This window comes from Ylistrum balloti, unplaced genomic scaffold (assembly GCF_031769215.1).
Source record: "Ylistrum balloti isolate Yb309-2 unplaced genomic scaffold, AGI_CSIRO_Ybal_v1 Utg370800, whole genome shotgun sequence".
NCBI lineage: Eukaryota > Metazoa > Mollusca > Bivalvia > Pectinida > Pectinidae > Ylistrum > Ylistrum balloti.
The window spans coordinates 445,902-458,833 of NW_026782466.1; the positions used below are offsets into that span (position 1 = coordinate 445,902).

A 12,932-nucleotide genomic window follows, 5' to 3' on the forward strand; every position below is an offset into this window, starting at 1 on the left:
AAACATCACACATGTATCTGTACCTACTATGTCTCGCCAATTTTCACATTTATAAAATTACTACTATGGCACAAAAATATCTACGACCAGTTCATGTGTTACTACCAAAGATAGTAGCATATTCATAAAATAATTCTTTTAATTTGTTTTTAATATATTAGTCAAATAAACAGCAGATTTTAATATATATATATTATCAGTAGTGAAATGACTCCTTGTAATTCAGCAATTTTTACTGCTGGCAAAGTACCACATTTTGTCCGAGACATTTGTCATGTAAAGGAGCCAATCAAAAAACACAACTGAACACTTTTTTTGAACTTTTTACCATGTAAAAGACAAAATACTTCTTTATAAATAAAAAGATCAAAAACAATGTATGTTTATATGTATATATATTAAGTTCTATTTTGCTGAATATACACAAAAGCCCATCACCTTTTTTCATATAACTGTATTAATATGATGATGTTTTATGATATGAATTTATTCTTTTCAGAAATACAACAAGAAATATATATGTAATGGTTGGATTGTGTTAATATCTCTCAGGAATTTGTTGGTTAAGTTTAACAATAACACTTGGTGGTCAAAACCAACCTTTAAAAAGAAATCCTATGGTTACTGGAAAGCGGTTCTTCAAAGAATTAGTACCAGGTACCTGGTAGGTAGTCTCGTGTTCCTAACATAAACATCAGCTAGTAAAAGAAAACAGGTTTTTGTATACTTGGCACTGTGTATTACAACATTCTGTCGAGTAAGCATTGATGAAATGCGATGACAGGGATGAATCCATCTGTTAAGAGACAATTTGTCCATAAAAAATCTTCGGTACAGTTGACTCCTTACGGAAACAAAATTTCCTTTTGAAAGAAAACAGAGACATTTTCTTACAGAGAGGTTGCCTATATTTATCATATCTCATAAGGTTTTAGAGTTTTTGATTTGAGAACTACTGGCGGGCTCCACTAGCACTGTTGGGCCTCAGCATTCTATTGAGGACCTTGGGAGAAGGCACAACCTGCTGCATGTAAGGACTTTTAAGAAGCTGCACGTATGTGGAGGCTGAGTAAGGTCGGCTGTTGACTGTTATCTGAGAGGAACGTTTCTTCTTGCTGCGGCCCTTTGGACTCGGCTTGCGTTTGAAAAATATCTGTTCTGGACTGTTCTCCATGATATTAGAAGAATCTTCTGTTCTGAAGAACTCCTCAGGCATACGCTGAATGGGGACATTCTTGACAGGTATATCATGTACCAGCAGTAACACTTGTTCTGTAAACAAAACATCAATCACGGTAGTGAATATACTGTAGGTATTTTTCAAACAAAAAAACGTTTTGGTGTAAAAGAATTATCAAAAATTGTTCTTACTTCTCATTGGACATAATTTAAACAAAAAGTGATGGAAAAAGATTTTTTAAAATTTTATGTATCATTTCTATTTTGTAATGTTTCATTCAAATACAAAATTGTATGATGTTGAAATTTACAATAGATCTGAAAAAAACCCAACAGTTTTCTCTTACCTATAGTCTGATCATCAATGTTAAGGTCATTTTGACAGCTGTCACATTTGAACACAGAACAAGCAGTTCCTGTCACTTCACAGAAAGTGTGTCGCATGAAGGCGGAGTAAGCAGCATAGTCAAACGCACTGTAGCGTCCATGCCATGCAATGTAACCTGTTGACATATTATATCATTACTAAGAATGTCTCTTGATTTGTTAATTTTATCAGGAGAAAATTTTCAAAATCAATTTCAATCAATGAACACAAATTTCAATTTGTAATCAATAAATTCTAATTAAAAATATGTTCATTATTTCCATTTCTAAATATTTTATTTTTCTAATATATGCTTCAGCAGTCTTTTGTGTCTCTATGGGAATAATTAAAAATCCTTTTGTCTTTATGGTAACACTTAATTATCCTTGTCTCCATGGTAACACTTTATAATTCTTTTCTCTATGGTAAAACTTTATAATCCTCTTGTGTCTACAGTAATACTTTATAATCCTTTTGTCTCTATGGTAACACTTTATTATCCTTTTGTCTCTATGGTAACACTTTATAATTCTTTGTCTCTATGGTAACAGTGTATTATCCTTCAGTCTCTATGGTAACACTTTATAATCCTCTATCACTTGTACAGTAGCCATTGACTAAGCATAGTAAACTGACCTTCAGGATGAACAAAAAGAAGAGTTGGCACACCAGCAATGCCAAGTATCTCTGTCAGGTCCACCAACTTATGGTTCCCCTCGTCATATTTCCTGGAGTGACCTAGAGAAAGAATATGGACTTAATAATTGCCATATTACAAATATTGCAATATTGGTAATCATCTCAAAAGACATTAATTGTAAAATGACATTAAGACATTTAAAAGTATTTTGCTTGGGACATAATCAACCAAACCATTTGCCAAGATATGCCTTTTCTTTGTCCAAAAACTGGCACTTATCTACACTTATTTGGAGTTTAGCCTGTCAATTCCATTGTTTCTGATATGTGATACATGCAGAAACAATTTGACATTCATTATTTTAAATTGTAGTGCCATCATCCTGAATATCAAACCATATGACAGATCTAAAAAAAAAAAAAAAAGTTTGGACAGGATACTGACCAGCAATGGAGTTACTAGTGGCCTCATGAATGGAGGAGGCACATTGACTGGTACAATGCCACAGGACATTGTCGGCACGGTAACCATTGGTGGTGATCTGGTGGATTAGAGCCTTCCTCTCAGTGGCACCCATAGCGTCCACACCACAGGTCACAGCTATGTAGTTGTACTGAAAGGTCAAGGTCACAATTTATAGTTTTAATGAAAAGTCAAGGTCATTGTAAGCAATGGAACATTACTATCCTTCAGTAGGTTTCCTGACTAGAGAATGTAACAGAGAAAATTCTATTACCGGTACATTTTTATTTGATTTTCAATTTTTTTTTAAAGATGTATCATAGATTTTTAAAAAAGCATGAAGTTATATTCATTATTATATAGATTGTAAATGGTACACCATGTACCTGGTATAATTACTTGGTAATTGGGAAGGTATGATTTCTTTGGGAATATAAACAGACTCACCTCCGTGGAGAATTCCCGAGCAAACCTGACAAAATTGGCCATCATCCTTTGAGAAGACAAACACCTGTAAAATAAAGATAGAAATTAATATTTTTCCTGGCGAATGTAACAACAAATGAACACACAATGGTAACGAATACCTAATCTTCTATACAGAGTAGATGCAAACGTGATACTATGATACCTGTTTTAGTGGTCAATTTATACACATATGCGGCACACACACTTACCAAGGTGTCCAGAACAGAACAACAGTGGGGAATTGTTTGTTGTGTGTCCCCATGAAGGGTTTGTATTCTCCATCAAACACGTCGAGCAGACTACAGGATGGTGGGGGAACCTTCTTCTTCAGGAGTCCCTGGTTGGCTAATTTCTTGGCAAGTTGTCTTTCATAATTGATAGAATCTAGATATTTACAGCATCCAGTGCTGGGCCATCTGTAAACAAGAGGAGAAAGACATGTCTACAGATATTTACAGACAGTTGCATTCATCAGTTCTTCTGACTATGAACATCAACAGATACATATCCTCTTGATCTTGTACAGGAAACATTCCTACCACAAACCCAGTATAAAATCTCCCTCTACAGACAACAATCTACAACACTAGACTAGTATGAAGAGGTCAAAAGATATTTTTCCTGTATGAAACCCTGGCTTTACTAACACGTTTATTGTCAGGAAGATTTATCCCGGCATGTATGATATTGGTAAAAGCAAGTTTAATATCATTATACTCAGTTATCAACCGAGAAATGAAACTATGTTGCTTTTAAAATTCTCCCAAATGTATCATCAAATGACAAACCTTCTTAAACGATAGATACACTTTTGACTGACAGGTAATGGATCAAACGGTCCATTTGATGTTTTTATGGTGAAAATGAAGAGTTTATTGTTGATATTCAACTAGACACATGAGATTTCTATCCTGGATACTGTTGGAGAAATCTGAGGATGATACAGGAAGGAAATACAGAGAAAGATATCTGATGTTTATAAGGTGGGAGTCAATGAAGACACATTATCTTTGTAAGGGAGATACCTAAGAAGGCACAGGAGATTTATAATATAGATGCCAATGAAGACACTTACAGAGAAAGACACAATTTGTTTATTGGGTAGGTAGACTTACCTGATGTTTTTCTGATGGATACTGTGGTAGCAGTAGAAGGCAAAAGGACGGAAGTTTTCTGACAGCAGTTCTATAGAGTTGGATTCTTCACTAGTTGCGTGTGGCTTTTCTGTCATCGATACCATGCTCAGTCTGTACTTGGGCTGGTCTACTGGCAACTGTCAGGGGCACATAAACCACAAGTTAAAACTTTGACAGATATTTCTTAATTTTTAATCCCTTATCCCATGCTAACATTCATTTATCATTAATACAAAATTGATTTAATAAGCAGATAAATGTAATCCATTGTTTTCTTTTATGTTTTTCAGTTTTTGATATTACTATAAAAATTAACAAAATCAATTGAACATTTATTTCCATTTCAACAAAATTGTTCCCTTTTTACAAAAATTCTTAATATCCAGTGTAGTATGATACACCTGTTACTGAGAAGAAAGTCATAATTTGAAGCAACATGTATAAACTTCCAATCTGACCTCACTCTGACCCCATTTGACCTTCCTGACCCCTGTTGTTCCTACATCACCTCTATACCTTGTTCAGTATACTTACACTAATCCTGATGGAGCGGACACCATCATGCATTGGACTGCCATATTGTTTACCATCGATAAGGACCTTGTATCCAGCAATTTGGAAGTCCGGTCTGGACTGAGGACACTGCCAGCTGATGTGAGCTGTGAGCTGACCTGTAACATAATCAACCACATAATTGGGACTGGGTTTTGTTTCCAATTTGTTCAATCCATCCTTTATGACAGACAGATTGTTTCACTTCAATTGAAATCGTGGGGTGCTGGAGTCTATTGGTGATTGGGCATCACTGGTTTATTTCATACGAGTGCTTGAACAGTGAATCATGTTAATAGTGAGAGATAGTGAGAGATAGTGAGAGATTCCTTAAAGATATATCACCATTACAGTTTTAAGGTAGATGATAAATATGAATTTCCCTTTTCAGGGATGTGTGATATATACCTGTGAAGTGTTCCATGGCTTGGAAACACTGCTCGAGATATTCCTCTACCCTTGTCAAAGTGTGGGCACCCTCTATCACTTCACGGTTCTTTTCTGCCCTCAAGGGGTGGGAGAGAGCACCAATCTCCTTCAGCTTGTGACCAACCTTCCTTATCAGCCTGCAATTATATATCAATTTTTTTACAATGGTTTTATTTTTTACCAGAAATGGTTGATAATTAACATGTACTTTGGTTTGTGTCTTGTATAAAACAGATTCACTAAATATAGCCTGGTTGATATCTATAAATTTAAGACTTAATACATGCATTACTCTTCCTAAAGCCTAGTCCTCATCTGTTGTAAGTAAGTGATGTTTGTTTGATGAAGACAGCTTTGACTTACCTGTCTCTCTTGTTGACAAGATCACAGGTGACTTTCTCCAGTTGTCTCCTCTCATCCAGTCCCACCACTGTCACTGTGACCCGGGGTGGATCAGGGGCTGGAGCGGGCTGAACCCTAAGTATATCAGACCGGATCACATCATTGGTTCCATACAACTGTGCGAATAGAAATATATATATAATACACAGAAAGGTGGGAATAGACATATATGCTATACGCAGAAATGTATATGTATGTACATTTATTCATGCCTTTGGTAAAAAATTTTACAACTTCAGGTGATTTTCTGTCAGTGTAAATGGTAAGTATTGAAAAGTTGATGCATTGTGTTTTATTTGTCGTTATTTACTGAATCTGATGGTAAAAAAATTGGTAAGATTGACATTATGGGATAGGATAAGAGGGCATAATTCACAATAATCCTGATTTGAATTTCATCTGATCTACCCTTATATGATAAGGCAATCTGAAATTTTAAATGCTTTCCAAAGTGGAAACACAATTAAACTTTGGGTTTTTCTGAATAAGATATTTGCAGGAAAAATATACTGATGGCTTGATAATTGGAGCATGTAACCACCAAAGACAAGATCAATGTTTAACATGTCACTACTTTCCTAAACAACTGTTCCACTCCTTTTCTCCCCAAAATATGTGTTTACTTACATGTACTTCCAAGAGAATAGTGTATACTCTGTTCTTGAGGTTGTTGAACTCAACTTCACGACTTTCTGGATGGATTGGGAAGTCATACACCACTTTATTTGTAGCCTCCTCAGTACATATACCCTGTAATATATATTTAATCCTTTAATTACTGTTTCAACTGCACACAGCTTTCTTAAAATCTTTTTTAAAAAGTCAAAATTCAGATAAAACCTAACATACAAATAAATTTCTGAATTATCTTAAGTTAAGATCACTAGTCTCAGTAAAGCTTAGGACTCTCACCCTGAAATGTTTGACTTTGGCCCCGTCGGACATGTTGAGGTCGTCCCAGCCAATACGTATGACAGAACTGCTGTGTGTGGGCAGTCGGTGGAGATGTGGACTCATGGCGCCTGGCCAGACGATCGTCAATGGTTCAGACACCTTACTATTTAGGCGTTCTATCGCTGTCAGAGCCTACAATAGGAAGAAGCAAGATTACTAAATGGAAATTACATAAAAAACTATTTATCAAGTAACAAAATCCCTGGATCTTCCACCTGTGTAAGTATCACCACCTTTGTAATTTACAACCATAATGAATTGCGAAATTAACAAGATACATAGATACAGTTAAGAAAAATTTGAATTAATCTACAAAATGATCCATAGATATAGAGGTCAGGATCCAGATCTGAGATAGAAAGTATATGAAATCTAATCAACCGGCAGATATAAAAGTAGACTATGTATCAAGGTACCATGTCTAGGGTGGTACCAATATTTGTTACTCAAAGAAACAGAAAGATGGCAACGTCAAGATTTCTGCATCAATATTATTTTTATTCTAAATGAAAATATAAAGGTATGTATGCCATCTATATTTCAGTAACAGGTGGAGCTTGTTTTTCTTTAACAGTTAAAGGACATACCTGGACCTGGAATGTATACTCGTGACACCACTTGCCCTCGGTGTAGGTATAGCTAGTTTGGTCTGCGTTGAGTGTATGTACAATGATGCCATTGACAAACACCTTGTAGCCTGTTACTAAAGCATCACCATATGTTGTAGGCTTCTCCCATTGGACGGAAATGTAACGGAAGTTACATGCCCTGAGAAATAAATTAATATCTATTGTCAACCAATTTGTTTATCTACATTGTCAGTATGTAATTGGTGTAAAATCAAACAAAATATTGCTGTTTGATGAAATACAAAATACATCTTATTTCGCTACGTCACTTTCTTACTTATGGTTTTGAGAGTGAGAGAAATGAAAACATTTTGGAATCATCCTTGTCCATACCTGACTGTCATAATGGGAGCCTCTGGAGGAGCAGATGTCTGTATAGTCAGCTGTCTCGACCGTTCAAGCTCTTTACCCTGTTCATCCAGGACAATAAGGCGGACAAAGTGAGTGGTACCAGGAAGGCAGTTGTTGATTATACAACTGTTATTGTCTCTCTCCAAGTTCAGTGACCTTTGCTGTAAACAGAGAAAACACATTATCAGTATTTAGCTACATGAGAGTCAACTGTTATATTCATGGTGAATACTTGAGACACATACAGGTATCTGAGATATTCATGGTAAATACTGGGGAGACACATACAGGATCTGAGATATTCATGGTAAATACTGGAGAGACACATACAGGATATGTGATATTCATGGTAAGTACTGGAGAGACACATACAGGATATGTGATATTCATGGCAAATACTGGGGAGACACATACAGGATCCGGGATATTCATGGCAAATACTGGGGAGACACATACAGGATATGTGATATTCATGGTAAGTACTGGAGAGACACATACAGGATCTGTGATATTCATGGTAAGTACTGGAGAGACACATACAGGATCTGAGATATTCATGGCAAATACTGGAGAGACACATACAGGATATGTGATATTCATGGTAAGTACTGGAGAGACACATACAGGATCTGTGATATTCATGGTAAATACTGGGGCGACACATACAGGATCTGTGATATTCATGGTAAATGCTGGGGAGACACATACAGAAACTGATATGAGCCTACTGCTGCTCCAGAGAAATTGGGCTCAAACTGCAGCAACTGGAGAAAAAAATGTCATGAACATAACTACCAGGTAGATTTCATGTACCATGTCCTGAAGAAATATCTGAGATAGACAGCATTTTATTAATCTTAAGGTTTTTAAATTCAAATTCTCAAAATCATAAGACAAGTTGTAGGTCCATTGGGATGATTGGACAAGTGACCCAATACCTTTTCTCGTCCAATCAGGAAATTAGAACCCAGCCATGTTTGTGAAAGGCAGGTATGCTTGATAGCATTGCCATTCTCTTCCTTCCTTGACCACAGGGTAATGATTTTTGTGGAGATACTGATGTCACAATACAATACTATAACAGGTGAAATTTGTTCTAAAGACTTGTACGTCATCACACTGAATGCAGGTCGCAGTAGAGATACACGTCATATCATCAGGGTAAAGTTTGCAGTCAAGAAATTCAGGTAAATATTACAAAGTTAGAGTTCTGACTAGAGAAGACATTTAAGTTAATGCTATTGAACAGTTAGAGTTGGGTCTTCAGACAAGAGTGCAGAGGTATATTCTGTGGGGTGCAGTTATAGCTATCTATTCTTTCACTGAAGAGGAAATGTCATCTACACTGAAAAAATGGCTTCTTCCAAGAAAAGACATGGTGTATGAATGGGACTGAAAATAAAGGTATAGATATACAGTAAACTGTATAATTTACATAGTGATTGAGGAAAAGTGAGTTAATGACCAAATGATGTCCAATAATGAAGTATTTACAGGTGTGATAATGAATATTTTAACTGTTGGGCATGTCTATGTACATAGATTGGTGTCATAAATACCAATATGTTGTAAATAACAGAATAATAACTGGAATAAAACAGTGTTAACGTCATTCACGACAGGTATCAGGTATAATCATATGATGATATATAGTACAGATTGTTGTATAATATTGATAGTACTGAAGGATAATATAACTTTGTGTTCATCTGAACATGCAGATAAGATCTATTCTAAATCATGCTGTTAGGGACTATGGTATGGTTATACTTCTGTGTCAGTATCTAGAAAAATTATACATTCTAACAAAGGGCTGTAACTCTGTATAAAGTGTTGCTTCTATGTTTTATCAACCCAAGAGGCCACAATAGGTCAAAGTTTAATATATTCTCAAACCAACTGACAGATGGAGTATAACCTTTTACAGTACCAAATGATGAATAAAAGCATTTCTGTTTGTTTAAATGTAAAATTACTAAACCAGTCTCATGCTTTACTCTATACTTTAGGTCAGATCTCCTGAGCATACAAGTATCCCCCCTGATGTGACACATGTAACTAGTGTCTATATCAGCCTGCTGGTGAGGTGTTGGCACTGGGTTAGAAGGTCCCAAATCTATCAGTAACATGTTAGATACTACAGTTCTCCTGCTCTATAAACTATCGAGAAAAATACTTCACTTTTCCTCTCTTGGATTTCTTCTGTAAAATGTGAAAACAGTCAAGTAAACAGAAAGAATGCTTTTTATTATATATTTTTCAATTTTCATTCACACAAAATATCATCGTGCATATTACTGAAAGTCTAACCTAGAGTGCATCACAGACACTGTCTTACCTTGTAGATGTTGGTATGCAAATTTTGAACTCTCTTTTTAACATTGACATCAATGATAAAATTACACCTTTATTAGCTTACCTTTCAGCTGTAACCTATATATAGGCCATGTGCTTGTTAACTTCAAAATGTTGAGTGCTTTGTTAAAAATCAATTTAATAACAGTATAATGTGAACTTCTAAAAGCAATTAAAATCATAAATTATTAATGAAAAAAATATTAATGCACTTCTGTGAACAAAGTTAGAATTAATGGAAACCTGTATATGAGATGGTATCAGAGTGGTACTCACTGTGGGCTGGGCAACACTGCTCCATTCTATCCTGTATCCAGCGACCTCCTCCACCTCTAGGTAACGACTCCAGTCTAGGTGTATGCTTGTATCTGTGATCTGGGCCACCTTTACCGGTACATCTGTATCATCAGTCTGCCACTCCTCCAGGGCACGGGCTTGGCGGGGCGAGTGAAGTGAGGTATTGACCAGGAGGACATTGGACTTGAGTGAATCCTCGTACTCCGGTTTGGAACTCAGCGCCACCAGGTTGATTTTGTAGGTCCTGAAACAAAAGTATGGATAACTTGAATGAAGAATATGCTGCCTTATACAAAATTTGTTCTTTTTGTATTATTAGGTTTACAAAGCTGATGAAATTGGGACACGAGTCTTAGTAGATTATACATACACATAATGGACACAAGTTATAACACCTGATTGTAATGGAATCTACCGGTGTAAAATAAAACTGTATAAAGTCAGTTTCTAACTTTGTCTTTAAGAATATTTTTATGCAGTACCACACATTGCAAATATTCTTGTTTTTTATGAGTTTAATATTTCCGCTATTTCCTGTAGGCTTCATATTTCCACTATTTTAATGGGTTTCATATTTCCATTATTTTTAATTGGTTTCATATTTCCATTATTTTTAATGGGTTTCATATTTCCACTATTTTTAATGGGTATCATATTTCCACTATTTTTAATGGGTTTCACATTTTTACTATTTTCAACCTGAATTTCATGAAAATAAAATCTCTTGTGCTTTAACTTTTTGAAAACAACACAGAGAAAAAATAACCTGAAGTGCTAAGTCAGCAAAAAAAAACACTTACTTGTTGGGTCTACATGGTATAACTGCTTTCCTGTGAGATGGACTCAACTCATTGCCAGCTCGCTTATCATTCATGTACACCTGGAACACATTTTGATCAAATTAATCTAATCTGAATTATTTCATGTAAACTTTTAAAATGAGACACCACATCAATCACCAAATACATTGTATAATATACATAAATGTGGAAGGTAGCATATAGCCTTAAGTGATCAAAATAAATATTTGACACTTTTTTTTGGTTTAACCAACGCTTTAATACCTGGTATCCACGGACTTTGACTCCACCCCAAAGCTTGGGTTCACCCCATTCAATGACAAACTCCTCAGGGGTGACAGATTTGAGGAAGATCTCTGGGGCATCTGGTGGACCTGGAATCACTATCTGTACACTCTGGGCTTTGTGGGGGAGTGTCTCTGTGTAGTAGTTTGGCTCAACAGTGATCTGGTACACAGACCTGGAGAAACACATCATACTCTCATGTACTCAAAATTTTAAAAAAAGTATTATCCAAAAAGAATTTTTTCAAAAATTTCAAATCCAAAGGCATATGAAACATTTTCAATCAAACTGAAATATTTTCGCATTTAACTAAATTTGACTTGAATTTTTTTTCCTGGAAAACGATCCCTGAAGTAGGTTTTGCTGCACAACAATGAAAACATTAGTGACTTACTTGAGCCTTTCCACAGGTATTGACAGCAGACGGGCGCTGGCACTGGCACCTCGCACCTGTCGCACAGTATCCTCATCCTCAATCATATAATGAATGTTAAAGTCTTTGATCAAAGTAGCCTCCCCTTGGATAGTCCACTCAACACGGATCTCCCCAAACATGTTTATTTCTGTGTCTTCCACATGCCTGAATGTTGCCTTGACAGAAGCTATGTAACCTGGAACATTGTATTACAAAATCAATTTTGAGGAAACATCTATCTGTGTAAATATCATAAGATTTTGGAAAGTTGCTTACAACTAAAAATATAATTATTGTGCTATCTAATATAGGACATCTAATAAATTACATTCCCAAATTACAGAAATTCTGATTAATCCTCATAGTTTTTCATCATCAGGATGAGATTGACTTGGCAATTAAATTTACCAGCCTCGTGAGAGTTACCTTGCTGTTAAGAGTTACCAGGCTTGTAAGTTTTACCTGGCTGTTAGATTTATCAGCCTTGTGAGTTTAACTTGGCTGTTCGAGATTTAAATACTTGACATTTTTTCATTTTCTACAGTAACAACACTTTAATACCTATCCATGTACTTTGACTCATTTAACACTTTTTTTTTTAAAGTTTTCTGGCTGTGAGATTTAAATTTCAGTTAGATTTAACAACATTGTGAGATTTATGTGACTGTTCCATTTATCAGCCTTGCGAGAAATATCTAGCAATTAGATTTATTTTCTAAACTTGTGAAATTTACCTGGTTGTATCCTTGGAAGTATCATTTCCACATCATCAGAAGGTGAAGGGTCAAGATTATCCTCATCGTTAAGCAGTGTTGAGTAATCAAGCTCCTCCTTGTTTTGCTGGGCATAGAATCCCTTATACTGTAAAAAAGCAATTAGTAAATTAGTTATCTTTGACTGTGTCAGTTGTGTGACATATAATTTACCATACAGGTTTTTACAGCCAGTGTCTATTTTTCTACTATTTTCCCCTTAAGATTGTATAGTGAATATTGTACTGGCAAATTTTTATAGAGAAAGGTAATAGTAAAAATATTACTAAAATTAGATATTCCTAATATGACAACCAATATAGTGCAGGTCTCTATCTATTCTCCGACCCCCTGTAGTCATCGTCACAAAAATCCAATAGTGAAGTATTTCAGAATTGTCATTTACGATGAAACAAGCTTTACTGTTTAACTTAACTTCCACTAAATTGGTGGCCGTTA

The 12,932-nt window shown here is 35.5% G+C and overlaps 1 protein-coding gene across 1 annotated transcript in view; it reads right to left on the reverse strand.

The window, feature by feature from the left end:
- Nucleotides 1–436: 436 nt before the first annotated feature.
- Nucleotides 437–12,932, reverse strand: part of LOC132558588 (uncharacterized) — a 67,628-nt gene continuing 55,132 nt past the window's right edge. The window contains exons 47-66 of the mRNA XM_060223175.1: nucleotides 12,456–12,582; nucleotides 11,701–11,917; nucleotides 11,286–11,481; nucleotides 11,022–11,101; nucleotides 10,201–10,465; nucleotides 9,751–9,771; nucleotides 7,552–7,730; nucleotides 7,177–7,357; nucleotides 6,548–6,721; nucleotides 6,263–6,385; nucleotides 5,597–5,751; nucleotides 5,213–5,370; nucleotides 4,787–4,923; nucleotides 4,232–4,389; nucleotides 3,326–3,532; nucleotides 3,096–3,159; nucleotides 2,631–2,799; nucleotides 2,183–2,284; nucleotides 1,527–1,682; nucleotides 437–1,272 (exon numbers count right to left, since the gene is read on the reverse strand). Coding sequence (XP_060079158.1) covers nucleotides 953–1,272; nucleotides 1,527–1,682; nucleotides 2,183–2,284; nucleotides 2,631–2,799; nucleotides 3,096–3,159; nucleotides 3,326–3,532; nucleotides 4,232–4,389; nucleotides 4,787–4,923; nucleotides 5,213–5,370; nucleotides 5,597–5,751; nucleotides 6,263–6,385; nucleotides 6,548–6,721; nucleotides 7,177–7,357; nucleotides 7,552–7,730; nucleotides 9,751–9,771; nucleotides 10,201–10,465; nucleotides 11,022–11,101; nucleotides 11,286–11,481; nucleotides 11,701–11,917; nucleotides 12,456–12,582 — 3,189 coding nt within the window. The 3' untranslated portion in view covers nucleotides 437–952. The remainder of the gene's footprint in view (nucleotides 1,273–1,526; nucleotides 1,683–2,182; nucleotides 2,285–2,630; nucleotides 2,800–3,095; nucleotides 3,160–3,325; nucleotides 3,533–4,231; nucleotides 4,390–4,786; nucleotides 4,924–5,212; nucleotides 5,371–5,596; nucleotides 5,752–6,262; nucleotides 6,386–6,547; nucleotides 6,722–7,176; nucleotides 7,358–7,551; nucleotides 7,731–9,750; nucleotides 9,772–10,200; nucleotides 10,466–11,021; nucleotides 11,102–11,285; nucleotides 11,482–11,700; nucleotides 11,918–12,455; nucleotides 12,583–12,932) is intronic.